This window comes from Astyanax mexicanus, chromosome 1 (genome assembly GCF_023375975.1).
Source record: "Astyanax mexicanus isolate ESR-SI-001 chromosome 1, AstMex3_surface, whole genome shotgun sequence".
Taxonomy (NCBI): domain Eukaryota; kingdom Metazoa; phylum Chordata; class Actinopteri; order Characiformes; family Acestrorhamphidae; genus Astyanax; species Astyanax mexicanus.
This window is the reverse complement of record NC_064408.1, coordinates 92,697,303-92,718,645: the sequence shown is the minus strand read 5'-3', so window position 1 is coordinate 92,718,645 and position 21,343 is coordinate 92,697,303. Positions and strand designations below refer to the sequence as shown.

The following is a 21,343-nucleotide window of genomic DNA, read 5'->3' as shown; positions in this document are numbered from 1 at the left end:
CAATTTAAAAAAATGCACCTTCCTGTTTTAACCTTTTGCGCGAGGAAATTAACTTCTCGTGAGTGCTTTTTCCGAGTTTCAGATTTGAAAAAAGGTAATCATGTGCACGCTGAACAAAATATCACTCCAGAGCTTCATTTTTCTCCTTTCCAGCATTTTCTTTCTCAAATTCACAATTCTCCTCGTGCGCCATGCAAATTGCCTGCGGCTGCTGTTTTTGCTCGAACAAGGCTTTTGAGCTCGAGTGTTGAAAAGGGTGGTTTAGACAGTTTGGGGGCAGGGTCAGGGTCACCTCCCTCAGCGAATGCTATTGGCTGATATCTCTATATAGTATGTATTGCTGCAGACTGGAGCACTGAAGAGCAGGTCGCTCCAGGCGCTGAACCCAGGCTAACAGTGCCGGGAGCAGGTTGTTTGGATGTTTCTATAGCCAGCTAGCTAACTCTCCTGCTGTCCTTATTTCTCCGCCCTCCTCCGGCTGTTGGAGGTAGGCGGTCCATCACAAACCCTGGAGATATCAGCCAATAGCATTCGCTGAGGGAGGCGACCCTGACCCCGCCCCCAAACTGTCAAAACCACCCCTTTCAAAACTTGAGCGCAAAAAAACTCACTGAGCAGAAACAGCAGCCACAGGTAATTCTCATAGCGTGTGAGGGGAACTGTGAATTCGAGAGGGGAAAAAGTCACCTGGAGGAGAAAAAGGAAGCTTGAGAGCGATATTTTGTTCAGAACTCACACGATTCCCTTTTTTTTTTTTTGCTCTCGAGTTTCACATTTAGGCTCACAAAAAGTTTATTTTTACACATGCAAATGTTAAAACATGTCATTTTTTTTCACCTGGTATTTTCGCGCCTCCGACTTTTGACACTGATGTGACGCCATATCCAACTTTAATTCACCTGTGCAGTGAGCACACCAATACACTAGTGAACACATACACAGTGATATAGGAAGTGAGCACACACTCCCGTAGTGCTGAGCCGCCTGGGAAGCAATGATGATTAAGTTCAGAATCTGCACTTTCCTCACAATCTCTCTGCTGTTTACATGATTTATACGTGATACATAAATGAACTAAGCACAAAAGTGAATAAAGCAAAGTGTATAAAGAGGCACTTCAAGGTGTATTCACCATAGGGGAGCTGGGAGTGCTAATTATGGGACAGTTTCTGCAGAGCGACGTTCAGGACGGCTGCAATGTGACAGCATGTTAAGACCTGTACACCTGTGTGTGTGTGTGTGTTTGTGTTTAGAGGATAAAGTGTGGACAACAGTGGCGAACAACCTGCCTGCTCAGACGTCAGTGACTGGCTCCAGCAGAGAGCGGCGCACGGTGCTGCAGCTCAACTACAGCGCCACCATGGAGCAGATCAGCGCCATTACCAGCAGTGCTGAACACTGTGAACAGCACGTCGCCTACAACTGCCGCATGTCACGACTGCTCAACACACCAGGTACGCACAGATCTTATTATATTATAATAATTATATGGAGAAAGTGGTTTAAAGCGATGCAGAACCTCCTAGCATCGGAATTGAGTTCTTTGAGGGATGGATGTCAATCAAATGCTCTCCAATGCCAGAACTAATCATCCAACACCAGTACATGACCTTACTGTCTCTGTCTCAGTGGCTGACTGCAATCGAATTCTCTCAGCAGTGTACCAGCATTGAGTGTAAAGCCTTCCCAACACTGCTCTCATTCATGTAAAGTGTTTTTTCTCACTTTAATAGTTAAAACATATTAGATTATTTGCTTGAATGCAAGTAATGAATTTATACCTGCGGTTTGAACTTGCTGTTTTACATTGATACAGTATAGAAAGTCAGCTGGACATGAATTTGGAATTATTCATTTAATTAACTCATATATTTAGATCAAGAAACGCTTTCGCATGTGCATTCTTTAAAACGTTTTTTTTTTTAATCACATATATTTTTGTATAGTTAATTTGCTATATAATTTTAAATAGTGACAGCTGTTTTTTTTTTTTTTTTCATTTTTGAGCCAGTATAAAATAATCAGTTGCTTTAATATGTAAAATTAGTTGCATTGAGGTCAAGTTTTTGCATTAAACCAAACTGACTATTTACACTACATAAATAAAGATAATATATTTTTTTATTTGGGACAATTTAAAATAATTGAATTGTCCCAATCTAAAACAATAGCTTGCACAGAGTAAAAATAATCAGGTTGAATCAAATATTTTTTTTTATAATGAGCCAATGAAAAATATTTTGTGTAATCGATTACTTCAATTTTTTTTACGTTTAGCCAATGTTTTATTTTTGAGAGTGAATGGAGTATTGTACCAAAGGGGGCGAAAGTATGTTAATACCATTGTTTTAAGAGCTAAATTAAGATTATCTGAAGAAACAAATCTCTCAAACATCCTTTGGACGCTGCATATACTGTAGGTGTAGTTCACACATTAGTCAATTAAAACTTTTATACTATATAGTGTGTATATATGTAGTACAGGATGTATTTATGTAGTGTATGTGTTTTTGAATGTGTGCTTAACTCTCAGTGGCAACAGCATGGGATTGCATGTTAGGGATATATATATATAATGTTGAGTATAGCTGTGTGGATTATGAGGATTCTGGCTGTGTGTTCAAGCTGCACATCCATGTTACAGGATTACAGTGTCATGCTATGCGTGTATCCATAAGCATGTCTACAAGGGATAAGCCTGGACAGAGCTCATGGTTGTACTGCTTAAACTGATGCACATATTGGGATTTTAGCTACTTTTTGCCTTTTAAAATATGTTTGAATGTGTTTCTGCATGTGTGTGGTACTAGAAACAAAAAAAAAAGTTAGTCTGAATGTGTAAAAGAACCAGTTTCATCCGTAGAAGATTATTGTTACAGAACTTTATTGTTACAGACTGGAGTTACAGACTTCTTTGACTCTCGTTGTACAAAGAAGTTGAGGCTTTAATACAAGGGGCAAAAACAGGAAGCATTGTCGTAATACAGGCGAGGCGAGGGTCTGAACCAGAGAGAAACTAAACCAAGACATCTGAGCCCAAAAACTGTAAGAACACAGTATAAACAGAGCAAATTGGACAAGTTGAAAAAAAGAGGAAAATGAGAAAATATGGATCAAACGCGGAAATACAAATAGGAATAGAATGCTTAATATGTTGCTGGATAAACAGTGGCAATACTTAAAGACAAGATATACAAACAGACAGGTTTATATACACAAGAAAATTAACACAAGCAAAAACAATCTAAAATTCTGAGGATTAACGAGATCTGATTGGCTGATTGGCTAAATCACTGGACACATGATCAGATGTCTGGATTGCCAGGGATTGTAGTTCTGAAGCAGAGAATGTCCATTGACTGAAAAGGAGAAATCCAAGTTTTGGCCTACACAGCCTGTATCAGGCGTGACCGCAGTTCTATTATTTCAGTTATTTCAGTTCCAAATAAAGTAGTTAATAAAGTCAGCTATGTGGACAGTGATTGCACTGATTTATTTCTGGTCACTCTTTCAATTTCTTATTGAAATAAAGCTGAGAGCACATTCAGTGAATCTCACCTCTTTATCCATCACCCACTATCAGACCCCATTCAGACTCCAATACTTCACATCACTGAGGTGCTAGCTTGTGTACAACACAGCATTTTACTACTTAAGTACAGTAGTGAAACAGTTCTACTTCTTTACTATACATCTCAGAGGTCCACTTATAGCCTCTATCTACTAAAGAAACTCTAAACTACTCTAAAAAACTCTAGTTATGAAACTGGTTCCATTCAGAAGTAAAAGAACCATGGTGCGTTTCAGCGAATCAGCCCATGTTTGCACTAGTTTTAGTGGAGCCAGGAATACATCAAAGAATTAACAGAGAGAGTCATTAACAGAGGGAGTTGCCCACTATGACTCTCAGCTCACCTACACCTACCTAATTTAGGAACCTACTATACTTTGGTTCCAGCTGGGAACTAACTTTTTTGGCTTCCAGAACCTGTTTTTGTGCAACTGGATATAAAACAGAATGGAATACCTATGTGTTGTTTTCTAGACTTGTGGGTTCTTTCTATGCATTGTGGAGTCTGGGAGGATGAGATGGGTTGGAGGGCATCCAGCATCCAGACCTCACTAATACACTTGTTGGTGAATGCTCTACAATCCTCAGAGCAGTGCTCCAAAATCTAGTAGAAAACCTTTCCAGTTGAGACAGTTACTCCAAAAGAAGCAGAATAAACGATAAAACAGGTGTCTGAATACTTTCGTCCATATATTATATCCCTCTATAAGCATTCACTGAGGAGTTACATTTTTATTTTATCATTTTAAAGCTTGGGTCCTACGAGAGAGAGAGAAAAACTGAATTAAAAAAGAATCCTAAACTAATAAGATTGGTGACAGTTACTCCAGTTCTGGAGCCACGGCTCTGTAATGCTGCTGGATGTCTTTTCCACGCTACCCCTCCCCCTTTTCCCTCCTTTTTCTCTTTTTCTCCGGTCATGATCATTTATTTATTTACTGTTGCATGCTGTTACTTGTGCTGTCTGTGTCTGCCGCCGTCCCCTGGCACTCCAGCGGCCTACTTTCTGATTACAGAAGTAATACCAATTTGCAGTGTGGCACTGTGGGGCAGGGTGCTGATGCTAATCTATTAATGAGCATGTGGGGACCGGCTCCCGCGTTCCTGCTGCTAATCTGGCTGTGGAGAATTCTGCTCCCCTTTCCTGCGAAAGCTCTTCTCCCCATGGACCTTTTCTTCTCCTGCACTTATTCTTCATCTGAACAAAGTGTGTTTCCAGCTGTCTCTGTCTCTCACTCTCTCTGCATGCTTTCTGCTGCATCATCATTCAGCGTTAAGATGCTACAAGTGCTTCCCGACCACACTACAGGCTATTTTTACTAACAATGAATGAATGCCAACAGGCCACTCGCCACCAATTAGAATAATGTCGTTTTTCTAATGCTAAATTATGGCTATTGCTTTTTATTCATTATTAGCACCATTAGCATTCTAAGCTAAAGTGTTCCTTTGGTCATCTCTCTTTTTTACCTCTGCTTTCTGCCGCATCATTCAGTGTTGTCTGTTAAAAGGACAGCTCAACCATTCATGCTAATATGCAGTTAATGTTGGCCAGTAGCCAACAATTAGTACCATTTTCATAATGCATGAACATAAAAAATGGTGGGCATTCAGAAGATTGCTTTTTAAAGATTTTTTTTTTATTTATTTTTTTTGCTGTAATTGATTAACAAGTGGATTGTAATGTTCAGAGCTCGGTGTTATTCAGCCTTGAGTATTTAAACCACACAAAGCCAGCATCCTTAATAGCAAGTTGTCACCTGTTCATTTGACAGTTTTTCATCTGTTTTTTGTGAATTGGCAGGAAAAGTGATTTTCACTGATGGATAGAGCACAATCAGGTTATTCTAACAGAATCTTCTCATATTTGCATCAATTTTAGAGATTTTAATAAGCATGTTTATTTATTCAAAGTCATGCTCATTTTTTCAAAGTAATCATTTGTAAGTTTATCTAAATGTTATAATTTTTTAGACAAAATATTGATGATATGTGCAATCAGAGATCAGTACCAGGCAAAAGTTTGGAGACAGCTTTTCATTCAGTTTTTTTTCTCTAAATGCAAATAAATTCTGAAGTTATCCATGCTATTATGAAACATTAAGGAATCCGTAGTCAAATTAAACAAACAAACCAAAATACTTGTGAAAATTGTGAAGCATTCTGGGATGCTGTTAGTCTTCAGTTTCTGAGGCTGGAAACTCTAATGAACTTATTCTGTTCAACAGAGGTAACTCTTGCTCTTTCTTTCCTGGTCTGGTCCTGATGAGAACCAGTTTCATCATAATGTTTTTGATGGTCTTTGTGATTGAAATTGAGGACGTTCTTGTAATATATCGAATTGACTTACCTTTATTTCTTAAAGTTCTTTTTATTTTTATCATATCAACTCTTTCTCTTCACAACTTTACAACAGAGGGCAAAAAATTCAAGTAATTAACTCTTGATAAGTTTAGCACAGCTGTTAACTGAAAGCCATTCCAGGTGACTCGTCCTCATAAAGCTGACTGAGAAAATGCAGCCAAGATGTGTAAATCTGTCATCTAAACAAGAGTTCCCTACTTTTTCAAACACTTTTTTTCCCCAAAATAAATCCATATGTTACTGCTTTATTGCTTGAGTATTACAAAATCAAATTATATCATCCTTGTCATGGGCAACATATTGTGATAATATTGTATCGCGAGATGCCTACTGTAATTGGTGTTTTCTATCCTCATTTATCCATCCATGTTAAATTAAATTAAACATGTTTAACAGTGGTTGCTACTGTAAATGATTATAGAAAGGCTAGTGCATGAAATAGCCAGAGATTTTTGTGCACTGCAGAGTGTGCAGTGATTACCAATGCAGCTCCATAATGTATGACCCAGTGTACCATACATATATCACGATATTAGCTCCGAAAAGCTTCTGCTGATAATCAATGTTTTCATTATTGCATGTCTCCCCTGGCCTGCAGTGGCCATCAATTTGTGTCCGTTTTCCCGTGTTTTCGTTGCCTCGTGGAGCGTAACTTTTCTAACGCTCCATATGCTGCATGCAGAGGACAGCGATCTGTCTTACAAATTAATTCCTAATCATTTAAACTGGCCTATTGACAAAGCTGTTAGTATACCAGCTAATAACAAGATTTATTCACGTGCCACCACCGGGCACGGCTGTGTGACTTCCTGTTGACTTTTTGCCTGTGAGCCGTGATCATTCTGAAGTCATGTGTGCAGCCTCTGCTGGATCATGAGAACAGATCCATTAGTCTGTCAAACCAGAATTAATTACGGGAACATGTTCCAACTAAAGGGCAATCTGTGAAGACTGCAGGGCTGTAGGCTGGACTAGTCAGATAGGAGCTGGAACTGGAAGTGGTGTTTTCAGAAAGAAAGTTTCTATAATAATAATAATAATAATAATAATAATATTTAAAGCATTTTCTTTAAAAAAGTTATAACACAAGCGTATTATAGTCTGCCTTTTATGCTGTATTTGTCAGAATTGTTTTCTTTTTCTATTATACTGTATATAATTTATAACTTATTTTTTAGAGTAGTGTTTAAAACAAGCAGAAAAAAAGCCTTGTAACAGCCCTAACTGGATTGCACTCTCAAGAGTACACCACTCAGCCCAGTACAGATTTTATTTTATTTTATCATATTTATTTTTTTATGGTATACTCACATAAATTAGATTACTTATAGCATTCAGCATCATGTTTTGTACTTGTTATCAGTTTACTCAGTTTACTCATCTTCACATATTTAACCTTCTGTTTTCAAAATGAAAGATATGAGCTGTACAGGGCTAGGATAGTAATGTTAACTGAGGTAACTTAGCCTTAGCATTTGTTTGTTTACCAAAAGACTGATAGCTGACTGATTTAACATTCCAGAATGAACAGAACATTATAACGTTGTGCGCTTGTTAGCACTCATCACCTGAAAAGCTAATCAATGCTAAAGTTCAAAATAAAAACAAGGACATGAAAATGCATGGTCTTTAGCTTAATTTCCAAGATAGCACTCTCACTAATATTGGCACAGGAATTTTTAATGTGTGATAATGTTGCTAAGAAAACATGCATAAACTGCTTCAAATTAATTTATTTGCAGTTTTAAAATAGTTAAGACTGATAGCCTTTCTTTTAACATTCCAGAATATATAGAACATTATAACATTTTGCACTTTTTGGCACTCATCACCTAAAAAAAGATAACCAGTGCTAACAAGTTGATAATAAAAACAAGGACATGAAAAAGCATGTTCTTTAGCTTCATTTCCAAGATAGCTCTCTCGCTAATATTGTGATAATGTTGCTGGCAATTGTTTTTGACCATAAATGTAAGTGTCTCTATATGTTTGATAGGCAGTGCTTTTGTGTGTTAGTTTGTTTGTGTTTACTGTCTTATTATAGAGAATATTAGGGTTGAAAATGAGTTTATTATAGTTGAAAATTATACCGACATGCTTTATCTCTCTCTCTCTCTCTCTCTGTCTTCCCCCTGTAAATATGATTTAATTAGAACTTGGCAATATACATTGGTGTATGCACTTGGCTAATACACAAGACGAGGAAAAAACTATTTCCAAAAATATGCTTTCTAAACCCACTGTCAGGTTTCATCACATTACTGTGTGGGCCGGCATGCTGCCGCCAAATGAAGCGTTAAATCAAAATGGCCTCCAAGGTGCATTAAGTTCAGTAATTGGGAAGTTAAACTTTAATTCTCCTAATTTTATGATTCCTGAGCCTCTCACAGGGGCTGAAGCTTCATCTCAATGTGCTGATACTTTGGCCTCCATTAGTCTGTTTGCAGATGATAATGCCTGAAATGGTTCAGGCTTGCAGGGGCTTTTCCTTGATTGATAGGTGTGTTTTTATCAACCAATAAACACTCAGCACTCAGTCTCCGAGATGGCAGTGAACCCTGCACCGACTCTGCCTTGTATGCTTAATCCCACCATTACTGGCTTTATTAGCCTCCAGGAGGCTCACAAGAAATGTTTATATTCATAATATGAAGCGTATCACTGCATGTCTCATCACTGCTAATACAGCTATTACTTACAGATGTTCAAGGATGGGAGAGTTTTTACTTTTTACTTAAACACAGTATTAAATAAATGACCATTTTAACACTTATTTAATACAGCAGCACATATAAAATATCTTTTTTTCTTTTCAGTTAATAATCCAGGCTCCTTCTCTTCCCTGCTTTTTAGAAGATTTAGAAGATTATTTTATTATGTGGGGGACCAATGTAAGGACATGCCCTGTTACTTTAAAGTAATAACTTTAAAGTCATTTTTTATTTAATAAAGTTCATTTTCAGCGTTGTCATAAGCTGAGATTCCATCCAAACATTATCCAAGTAGTTATTAAATTCTAGGAGAAACTGTAAACATATTTACCTCCACAAAGATATGCTAAGATATGTTAGATGCAGGTGTCATTTTAGAACTTTAGATTGACACATGGACATCTCAACCGGCATGTATTTGTGTTTCATATGCATTGTTGATGTGGTGTCTTACCTTGTTCAGTTTCAAACAGAAGATACTATTTTCAGACACACTACCGCTGATTTAGTGTGTCTTCTTTACCCATTGTTGTACTGGTAAAGATAAAGGAAGTATATACTTTGTTACATTTTCTTGTCTTGGTTTTGGCGTATGTATTGTGTATTATGTATTAATGTTCAGCAGAAGACTCATCTTCTGCTGCACATTTAGTTTGGATCCCTTTCAAAATATTGTCCTATGCTAGTGCTCAAACATTGTCTCAAGCATCTGTCTTGCTGCATCCCCCACTTTGAAAAACCCTTTTCAAAAGCAGCCCTTGATGTGTTGTGGGTCATGATGGGACCATCTGTAGGGCCAGTCACCAACCAACCATCCCAAGTGATAAAAGAACAGACAGGGAGACAGGGAGTGTCAGGTAGTATAGGGTAGTATAGATAGTATAGAGTAGTATATGGAGTTTAGGGTAGTAGTGGGAGCATTAGGACTGTATGGTACCATACGTAGTTAGGTAGGCGTAGTGTAAAGACTGTAGGGCAGAATAAGGGAGTATATGGAAGTATAGGATAGTATATGGAGTATAGGGTAGTATGTGAAGCATAGGGTACAATATAGAGTATAGGGTAGTGTATGGAGTATAGGGTAGTATAGGGAGTATAGGGTAGTGTATGGAGTATAAGTTAGTATAGGAAGTATAGAGTTGTGTATGTAGTTTAGGGTAGTATAGGGGGTATAGGGTAGTGTATAGAGTATGCTAGTATAGGGAGTATAGAGTAATGTATGGGGTATAGTGTAGTATAGGGAGTATAGGGTAGTGTATAGAGTATAGGGTAGTATAGGAAGTATAGAGTTGTCTATGGAGTTTAGGGTAGTATAAAGGGTATAGGGGGTATAGGGTAGTGTATAGAGTATAGGGTAGTATAGGGAGTATAGAGTAATGTATGGGGTATAGTGTAGTATAGGGAGTATAGGGTAGTGTATAGAGTATAGGGTAGTATAGGAAGTATAGACTTGTGTATGTAGTTTAGGGTAGTATAGGGGGTATAGGGTAGTGTATAGAGCATAGGGTAGTATAGGGAGTATAGAGTAATGTATGGAGTATAGTGTAGTATAGGGAGTATAGGGTAGTGTACGGAGTATAGGGAGTATAGGGTAGTGTATGGAGTATAGGGTGGTATAGGGAGTATAGAATAATGTATGGAGTATAGGGTAGTATAGGGAATATAGGGTTGTGTATGGAGTATAGGGAGTATAGGGTAGTATAGGAAGTATAGGGTAGTATTGGAAGTACACTGTAGTATTGGGAGTGTAGAATAGTATATGGAGTATAGGGTAGTATTGGGAGTATAGAATAGTACATGGAGTATAGGGTAGTATAGGAAGTATAGGGTAGTATTGGAAGTACACTGTAGTATTGGGAGTATAGAATAGTATATGGAGTATAGGATAGTATTGGGAGTATTGGGACTATATGGTACTATAGATAGTTTAGGTATAGTGTAGGAACTGTAGGACAGTATAGGGGAGTGTAGTTTAGGGTAGTATACGAATTATAGTATAGTATAGGGTAGTATATGGAGTATAGGATAGCATAGGGTAGTATAGTATAGTATAGTATAGTATAGGGTAGTATAGGGTAGTATAGTATAGGGTAGAAGGATAATATTTGGTGTTGTATGTCAGTAATAGTACAGTAATGACAAACCGTTTCCTTTGCAATTTAGCTTTAACTGTATTCTTCTCACCTCTCCTTAAATCTGTTTATGTTTTGGAATTTTGACCTCTTTCTGTTCAGTTGTGTTTATGAGTATTTCTAAAATGCACAATACCTTGGCAGATGAAAAGCTACAGTATATCCAGAAGAAGCATCTTCTGTTTGCTCATATCCTGCTCCTCTATTGGTTTGGATGTTTTGATCAAGTCCAGGTCCTCCTTGAGTGAAACAGGCTACTACTTGTATTCAAATTGTTTACGGCTAAATTAACCACTTTCTACTATGATTAATGCACAGTTACACAAGGAAAAACACATAGGGTGATGATGAATGGAACCCCCCCCCCCACCACCACCATCACCCTCCCCTGTGATAAACAAACAGAATGTTCACAGTGGTTGATTGTATGTGCAGAGTGGATGAATAAGTAGGCAGCTCGTGCTCTGGGATATGTGATGGTGCTGTATTGTCTCAGAGTCTGTGCCTGGGATTTTAGCATCTGAAAGCGTTTGGAGTGCGTTGTTGATTGCTAAGTGTGTTTTTAAAGGATGGATTGTAAGTTCAGTATGCTGTGGGAAAGAGACTTGGCTTCTGTAACAATAGCTTACTTTGAGCACAGTGCACTCCACGAGGAAAGTTCTATTCTTCACGTGAAATGACGCCTTATGACAGCGTCTGTTATTAAAGTTGCAATTTATTGTGATTGTGTCTGTGTGTCACGGGGTGGTCGATTATTCTTCGAGGGTGATGCCTTAGCTCACTGTAATGCTTTTAAACCATCTCAATAAATTAAAGCTTGTTGGTATGCACTGGGTTTTTAAAAGAATTACATCGGAAAAAGAACAAGTAAAGCATCAAAATGGGTTTCTCTAGTTTCCTCACAATTTTGTATTCCATCTATACTGCTGACAGGGCAGTATATGTCCACCCACATTATTAGCTTAATTACAAATCAAGTTTTATGGCCGTAGTTAAGTTTCAAATAAACACCCTCATGAGCAAGGATGGATTATTAAATGGTGAGCCCCATGGCGAGAACCCTTGAACTCTTACCGCCTACTTATTTTCCACATTTATCCTACTTTTGCTATAGTGATATATCATTAGCGGCCAGTGTTACCTTTTCACCATGATTGGCCTCATTAGTTTTGGCAGGTACTTTGCGCAATAACCCCACATCCTGAGGTTATCTCTACCTCTTTAATTTCATATTTCACTGGCCTGCTAGGTGTGGGTTTACAGCTATCTGTGATTGTCCTATTAATGTTACATCAGCCTGAATTTTACGTCCGCTTGTCTAAATCAGCTCCCATTAGTCGGTGTTGCAGTTTAATAATTTGAATTCGTATGAATTCAGTGTATTACATTATTTCTGTAAATTCTTTATTCTTCATCCTGATTCATACTTTAGTTTTTGACTTGTCCCGCCCCCTCAAACCTCTGTCCAATCATGAGTTTGCATTGCATTGTACATTGCACCTCTGATTTGCCAGTTATGCACAGCCAGTCATATGCATATGATTTACTGTGAAAGGAAAGAATTGATTCCACTGAAGGCTATGAAAGTTGGCTGCTGATTCCTGCTGCTTTAATACTAGTTGGCCAAACAGCATGAACATATGTGAGAAAACAACTATGCATCTTGTTTGTTAAGAAAAAATATATATATAATATATGTGATCTACAATGTACAAAGATCAATTTTCAGCCAAAATATGCAATCATTGATCAGCCAATACGTCTCTTAAGGCTTATCCGGACAGGATTAGTTTCTCAGGGGGTTCTGGGGTAATTTTCTTTTTTATGGGGGGTCCTGTGTGATTTTATTTCTGTCTGGAACAATCATGTACATGTTTTTCTCAGACGTCCTCTGAGAAAATTACAGGCTGAATTATCTACAGTTTTCTGCTGAACTCCGTGGTCCTCTGATAATTTTATTCCTGTCCAGACTCAAAACTCTAGGTTACGTCACCTCGCGTTTAATAAAATAGCTTTTGGCCACTGCTATGCACAGTAATTACACTTTAGGCGCACGTTTCCACGGAGATTCACATAAACACAACAGGCGAGTGAAAATGGAGGAGCTACTGAACGTGATGTCATGTGACTGAGAAAGCCAAGAACTCACTGATCCTCCTGTTTTTTCAATTGCAGTTCGGATGCAGGAGTTTGATCACTGAGAAAAAGTGTGAAATATTTTTCACAGACGTCCCCCTGAGAAACTAATCTCGTCCAGATAGGGCTTAACTTAGCTTATCTTTAGGGCTGATCAGTTCATTTTGTTAGTAAAGGACAAGTTACAACAGCTCTACATCATGTTTCTCAGCATCCTATTCAACTACTAGATGGAACTACCATATGGAGCTCACACACCACTTCAGAACCCCATTACAACCAAAGTTGTACTCTGCTTTGTGTGATGAATTTGTCAGTTTTTCTTTTCTAACTTTCTATTTTTTACAGTGGTGTGTAAAACAAGCAAGAGTAACGTCTTGTAACAGCAATAACTGGATAACACTCTCAAGAGTACACTTCTCAGCCCAGGACAGAGTGCCAGAACACAGCAGAGCCAACAAATCACAAAAACATCAACAAAACATCATTACAGAATGATCTGCACAATTATGCTTAAAAAGGTTAATGGGGCCATTCATAATCCAGCCCTTGATCAGTATTGACGATTGACCAATCGAGCTAAAAGACAATCTGCAATCAATCTATTTCTACTGCATAACTGCCAAGTCATTTCTACTGCATAACTACCAAGTATTCATTTTTATTTATTATCCAAAACAATGAATCAAAACATGGCTAAAGAGTATATGCAATGTTGATTATAAAATCGAAAATTGATAAAGCAATTTCTTAGCAGTTTCTTTATGCAGACAATTATGTAGAACAACCTGCTTTAGTATGGGTCATACGGGTTGTTTCTGATAAGAATGCAGATACTAATAGGGAAACAGTGTTGGAGGATTTTATTTCAGCCAATCCATGAGTAGAATGTAATTGCCAGAATTGACTCAAATGTTCCTAGCCTGTTTTAAAGCATATTAATTAGTCAACTTAAGTGAATTTGTATTTCATTATTGCTTATAATTAAAAAATTCTTTCAATTAAGGCAGATTTGACCCCAGTCATGTATTTTTATTACTCTTCATTTGGTCAGTGCCAGCTGTGCTGTAGAGTGGCACTGAACTCAAGCAGCCAGAAAGGAGTAATTAGTGCCCTTTTCACTGATTCTAGCATTAAAAAAGAATAAAGCGCAAACTAGTGTATATGTATTATTTGAAAGAGGCTTGACAGAAAGCATTACAGGTAAGGTGCCATTTTTATACTGCATTTTTATAGCTGGAAGATTCCGGTACACTGTGATTAGGCTGTAGCTTTTACAGGATATTTAAATTACATTTGAAGTGTATAGTGTAAGTACCTGGTTCAGACATTGTGTTTCTGAATATTTTCAGATTTTACTTTGGGATAGTTTTTTTTTTTTGTTGTTGTGCTGTGGGTTGTGCTTGCATAATCTCAATCTTCTACGACTTCAGTATCATTTCTTTTTTTTTTTACCATGTATTACATTTACAATTAATAACATAACACATTTATTGACACCTCATATAAATCATTTCAAATAAATAAATATATAATGTGGATGTCTAAACCTTTTTTAATATATGGGAAACATTAAAAGAATCATGAAGGATTATATTGTCTGTAGTAACTTATAACATAATCAGAAAATCTCATCATATATAAAAAAAATCATGCTGAGTTTAAGTACTGGCAGCTCTTGTCAGCAGAGCTTCAGGCAGTATTTTCTTATTTGAACTGTGCCATACATCATGGAAATCTGTGGTGGCTGTGTCCTCCGAATCTGCCCTCCTGCCATTCCTCCAGTCTCATTTCCACACTCAGGGTTGCCAGGTATAGACATGGAAAAGGGCAAGCTGGCTGTTTGTTGCTAAACAGGTAATCACTGGGCTTCGGTAAGGTTTGCTAACCATAGACATTGAAACGGATTTATTCACTAATAAATAGTCACAGAGTAAGACTCGTCATCGCTTGCCACTGTGTGTTAGTCTGGCAATCCACTTGAGCTTCACATCTAGGGAGGAGCGAGTGAAGCAAAAAACTATCCCAAACAAACAGTAATAACAAAACATTCAATTCAATTCAATTCAATTCAATTTCTATAGCACTTTTTACAACACAACTTTGTCACAAAGCAGCTTTACAGGAAAAACAGGTCCACGCCTCTTATGAGCAGCACCACAGAGATGCCAATTTTATGGTGACACAGTGGCAAGGAAAAAACAAGACTCAGTCAGAGGAACCCATCCTACTCGGGTTGACCCGCTCAGTACAAACAAATAACAGAACAAAACAACAGTACAGAGAATTAATGTGAACTATGGCTAATATAACAGGTACTAATTTATGAATATAAGAATGTGATGGGCACAAACTATAGAGCTAGTGGCTAATACAGAAACAGATACTGAGTGTGTTAATGTTAATCAGTGCAGGGTTGCAGAGCCGGAGTAAAACACAGCGGGCAGTGGAGAGCCAGGCTGGGAACACCAGGAACAGGGCATCTCCATATATGTAAAAGAGATAGATAGAGAAAAATGAAAGGAAAGAATGGAAAACAAAGACTTTTTTTTTTGTTTTAGAGGCATGCTATACATGTTAAAAGTAGAGCTTACTTTGAATCTGCAACACTAATTCTTTTTAAGACTAATGAGAAGCGACCAGTTTTAATAAGACTCTATTTGTTGATCCATTAATAACTCCTGTAATAGACAATACTGTTGAAATCATCTTGTGGCTCTAGGGAACTGTCTTAACTGACTATAATTGACACAGGCACTGTATGGAATTACCTTTTAAACTATAGTAATTGCATGAAACGTGCTTATAGGGAGACAATTAATACCTTAATAGTTAGTGCGCTCTGGTCTAAATCAGTTTATAGACTTTCAGTGTTTTCCTCTTGCTTTGTTCTGTTTTCACACCATGATTGCTCAAGCTGGCCAAAATGTGTCAGATTACACCAATGTGAGAAGGTTCTCTCTGCTTATTGGTCAGACTTGCGTATGCTGGGACCAAGAAAGTAAATACAGGAAGAAGGTCCTGTGTTCTGTACTAGTGCAGATTTCTGTACAGTTTAACATGAAGCAACAGCAGAAAGGACGTTTGTTCATAAAAGCAGATAATTGTAGAAATTATCTGAGCAAAACATTAGGTTTTACTGCACTTGTAGAGTCAATTAACTCAAAATTGTGGAGTGCTTTTGATAGTTAGGTTGGATCATGGTTGTTTTATTTTCTTATCCCAAACAAACTGTTTTAGAGTTCATTTAGAACCAAACCGAGACCGCCTCCTCTTAAAGCTCTTGGTATAGTGGTGGTGGTCTTTATATTTGACCTGTGTGATGACTGTATGCACACCTGCCCCAATGAATCACACCAAAGGTGAAAACAAAGCAGGTTCCAATTAAACCAGACTAACAAGTGCAGGTGTGACACTGCCTGAAGCTTTTCTCACCTGTGGGGCTGACATTTAGAGTCAGTGTCAGTTTCAGTGATTGTTATGCGCTATTGAGTCTTATATACTGTGTTATCTCTCTCTTTATCTGTCTTTCTATAGGTGTGAGTCTATGTAGGTGTGTGTGTGTGTGTGTGTGTAGGTGTGTGTGTGTGTGTGAAATTCTACTTTTATCAGAAAGGCACAAGGCTATGTGTTCTCTTGAGACACAGAAAGGTTGTAGCTGATGGCTGTGTGAGAAAGCGTAAAGGGCAGGTTTGAGTATGATTAACAAGATGAGATATGCAGACAGAGGGGAGGTGGGGGGGGGGGGGGGGGTTATGCAGTCAGTAGAAAAGCTCTACTTGTTCTTCTGTCCTTTGCTAACTTTTATTTAGTTTCCTATTTGAAGTCAGTTTGAAGTTAAAACGGATCATTTTCACCTTATTACTTTGCCTTTGGTCGTATTAAATCCATCATGTTACATCACTTAATGTATCGCATCAGATGAGTTAAAAGTTCAGTTTGATCTCTGTGGTTAATCTATTTTTTTTTTTTTCTGAATCACAAAAAATGTAGAAGAAGAATAGAACCTTTGGAGGAAATGAGTAGGAAATAGTGCTCAGTTTCTTAGATCTCTTACACTGTTTACATTTAGAAGAAACTCTTCACAAAAGGCATATACAATGTGCCTGTTATTTATACATATATATTTTCATTCTGGTCTATTTTAACAGGTTGTTAAACACCTAATTTTACCTTCAAAAGTGACTTTTTTAGAGTCAGCAGCTCTAGCTCTGTGCAGCTCACTGCAGTTACCACAATTCAACACACAGCTGCTCTCCCTTTCGCTCTCTCTTTTGCTCTCTTTCTCTTTCTCGCTCTCTCTCATTTTCTCGCTATCATTCTCTCTCCTTTTCCTCGTTTTCTCTCTATTGTACTCTCTCTGTCTTTCGCTGTCCTTCTCTCCCTCTTTCTCTCTTTCTCTGTCTCTCTCTCCTCTCTATCATACTCTCTCTCATTCTCTCTCTCTCTCTTTCTCTCTCTTTCTCTGTCTCTCTCTCCTCTCTATAATACGATCTCTCGTTCTCTGTTTCAGTCTGTCTCTCTCTGTCTCCCTATCATTCTCTCTCCTTTTCCTCGTTTTCTCTCTATTGTACTCTCTCTGTCTTTCGCTGTCCTTCTCTCCCTCTTTCTCTCTTTCTCTGTCTCTCTCTCCTCTCTATCATACTCTCTCTCATTCTCTCTCTCTCTCTCTCTCTCTCTCTCTCTCTCTCTCTCTCTTTCTCTCTCTTTCTCTGTCTCTCTCTCCTCTCTATAATATGATCTCTCGTTTTCTCTTTCTCTCTGTCTCTGTCTCTCTCTCTCTTTCTCACTCGTACTATCTCTTGCTCTCTCTCTCTCTCTCTCTCTCTCTCTCTCTCTCTCTCTCTCTCTCTCTCTCTCTCTCTCTCTGCTCTTTGCTGCTACCAACATAGCTCCCTAGCCCCACCCATCAGACCTTTGACTGACAAGCAAATGAACCAATCCCCTTGCATCACCTAAAAAGATATCAACAGATATTAGTGAATTAAAATGTGTGTGCACAAAGAAAGTATTGTACAAATAAAAAATAACAGGTTTTTTATCATTAACAAGGAAATTGTTAAATATGGGGGGTCCAAAATAGTAATTATAAAATGTGAAGGTGACACCACTCATGATATGTGGATAACAGTATAGTCCATTGTTAATTTTGGGCGTCAATAAAAGGGTTATGCTTCCAATCGCCAATCATATTTTAGTAAGATGAGTCATGTGACAGTACCGATCGAGTGCTGGGCAGGATAGTACATTAACTAGTTCTGAGCTACACTCACACTTATATTGATAATAGAGGAAAGAAAAAGAAATATTATTCGATTTTGTTTTCTATAGAAGGTTTTAAATAACAAACAATAAACATGGTGGTGATAGAGGAGGGTGTGATGCTAGAAATAAGATGAAAGAGGCAGTGATGTTAATGATTGTTAATGATGTAAAACAAGTTTTTTTTTTTTTTTTTCTATTCCAGAGTTTCTTCTTTGTTGTGCCCGTATAGTAATGGTCATATTTCACTTAAAAACTACTGGCCACACTTCCTCCACGATTTCCAGTAGAACTCAGAGTACTGTGAGCGTAAGTGAGAGTGTTTACATTCTAAATATAAAGTGGCACGAAGGATCTGTATAATTTACAGGATTAAAGTGAGGTAAAGGTCATGAATCAAAATATCATTTAGGTAAACAGCATCTGTTCAATAGCAACTTAATTATGTGCTAATTAATTATATTAACTCCTATAAAATCCTTGCTTTGTCAGTCACTCTCAACTCTATTCTCAGTAGCTGCTGAAAGGTTAACTCTGGCCTTTTGGAATAATATTAATGTTGAAAGTAAAGGGGAAACCAAGTCGTGCACCGAGCTATAATTGCATTTGTGTGGCTTAAAAAAAACAAACAGCTTCTGTTATTAGTTAATTTATCATGTTTCTCTCCTGTTAACCTTACAGTGCGGCGCGGTGTGTGGGAGTGTGTATGCGTTTGGGAAAAATGAGGATGAATTGCGTTGCATAAATGTGCTGTCATAGCAATCAGAGCATGACCGAGCAGCGCCGGCTCAAAGAGAAATGGCACCGCACATTAAAATGCAGATTGTCTTTTTGGGTTCAGAAATTATTACCAGTGCTCAAATGGCCCGCGGCCGCGGCGGCCAGATAAACCCGGAGTCATTCGTTTTTTGTTGTACATGAACTCCATTGTTTGCCCTTCGTCCACCAGAACATTTCTATCATAAGTGGGACGGTAAAACGAATGGGTTTATGTATGAAACATGAAGAAATAATGCTCTTCCTGTATTAGTTGGAGGACATGCTCTAAAAGCTCCTCTGGAGACTCTAGAATCAACTATATTAGGTCATTAAATGGTTGGGGAATCATGCTATGTATTTTAGTATTGTTTCCAGTACCAGTACTTATTGAAGCCATTCCTGCAGGGTATAAAACAATTCAAATAATGATGTTTTTTTGTTCATTAAAAAAAAAGTTATTTTGTAAAAAATAATGTATTTTTCCTCACAATAAGTACTCATTTTTTCAACTTTTCTCCCCAATTTAGCAACTGCTGCTGATGTAACATTGCCAAGTAGTGCACTTGAAAGAAAGCGCAGTGACTCAGTTACAATACATCAGCTGACTGACAGACTGACTGACAACTGTGCTCTCTCAGGGCTTCATCAGCTGATGAACCAGTGATCTCCCAATTATAGTGGCAGCACCTTAGTCCGCTGACAGAATGACAGAATATCTGAACTTTGAATCTTAATTTTAATCATTACCTTAGTTTAACTAATGTCTCAATTTATTATTATATAATATTTTAGAGCATCACAATACGACATTAAAATTTAGTTAGTTAGTAATAATGTCTTAACTAGAATCAATTCATAGTTATAATAATTAGAGAAGCTATTCTCTGACTTGTACATGACTATTAAACTAAATAGACAAACTAAACAGTATTTATTCATTTCATCCATCCATCCATCCATCCAATCATTCCATCCTTCCATCAATTGATTCCATCTAATTATGTCCCAATAAGCAATATATTTTTGTATTTTTATATTGTCCCAGATGTAATTAAGTAAGTAAGACCATTTTATGCAACTAATATAATGATAATACTGCATTAACATGTTAAATTTAAGGAACTATGAATGTTGAAATATAAAAAAATATTCAGACATTAGAGTTTAATTAATAAAACTGTTCAAAAATTGTGACAGATTTAAGTGCATCCATTTTGATTAGTGTCTGTCAATCCTGGTCTTGGTGCCGCTCTGCCCTGCAAACTTCGTGGAACCCCTGCTTTGACACACCCACTGCGATTCTGAAAAGGCATGATAATAAGTGCATTTAGTTGGATCAGGTATGTCTGGAGCAGAGTAAGCTATAAATGTGCAGTTTAGGGAGATATCAGAATGTGTACAGATGTAAATGTTGTATTTCTGTCACATGTCTCACCTTTAAATGCAAACGTTGCTGTGTTGTGTAGAGTATACTGTATGTAGGAAGGCCTCCTGGGCACTGAAACGGATATAATGTTTAATGCAACATGTCGGGTGTCAGGAGGTCAGTGTATTCATGCTGAAATGAGTAATGTATAATCATGTTTCCTCTTACATAACTGTTTGTTAAAGTCAGAGATCGACATCAATATTTAAAGCCTGGCTGCCGCCGCTGCTGCTGCTCTGGAATTCTAATAAACACAAGGTAAACACACGCCGTTTTGCTTTCATAAGTTTGCTTATGAGAACAATAATGTGATATTTGCGATAATCAGTGCGGAAAGGATCTGATTAAACTACGTTCCACAAAAAAAACAACACACCCGGATATTGCTCGGCGAATCATATTGTCCAGGTGTAACCTTTAGCAAATGTTAGCTAAATCCGTGCCACATTTGTTTTGGATCACGGTGATCCTCCTCTGTGTGCTCTCTGCGGCCCGTTTCAGAGGGAGTGTGTGTACTGTAAATATGCTCTGCTCCTGTGGAGCCGGGTGCTGTGGCTTCAGTTTAATTAGAGGAGGAGGATCCCCAGAGACAGGACAAATTTACCACTGACTTTTCAAACTAACCAGCCCACTTCTGCTACAGGCTATAATAAAGCCTTGAAGAGGAGAAGTGCTTTTCAGGGCTCTTCAGTGAGCACAATGGGTCTGTATAGAGCTTCGACAAAAGTTCACTTTAAAAACTTAAATGCTTAAATGCTGTGTTTTCCTCCACAAGTTTGTGACAGTCACAAACAAAATGCAGCAGCAAAATGACAATAATGGCCAATAACAATAACTATTTTTTGCACTAAAATGCGCAAAATTTGTCAGCGCTTTACTCACCCAAATAAATTTTTCAGGAGAGAAATTTGTGTAGATTAACATCCAGCACTGGTTTGACTTTGAAATATTTTTTTTTAAGCATGACAGTTTTGTTTACTTT

The 21,343-nt window shown here is 37.7% G+C and overlaps 1 protein-coding gene across 2 annotated transcripts in view; it reads left to right on the top strand.

Moving 5' to 3' along the window:
* cntnap2a (contactin associated protein 2a) overlaps nucleotides 1–21,343 on the top strand; it is a 723,644-nt gene that overhangs the window by 483,676 nt on the left and 218,625 nt on the right. For both annotated transcript variants that reach the window (XM_022683450.2, XM_049485717.1), the window contains exon 13: nucleotides 1,254–1,454. In XM_022683450.2, coding sequence (XP_022539171.2) covers nucleotides 1,254–1,454 — 201 coding nt within the window. The remainder of the gene's footprint in view (nucleotides 1–1,253; nucleotides 1,455–21,343) is intronic.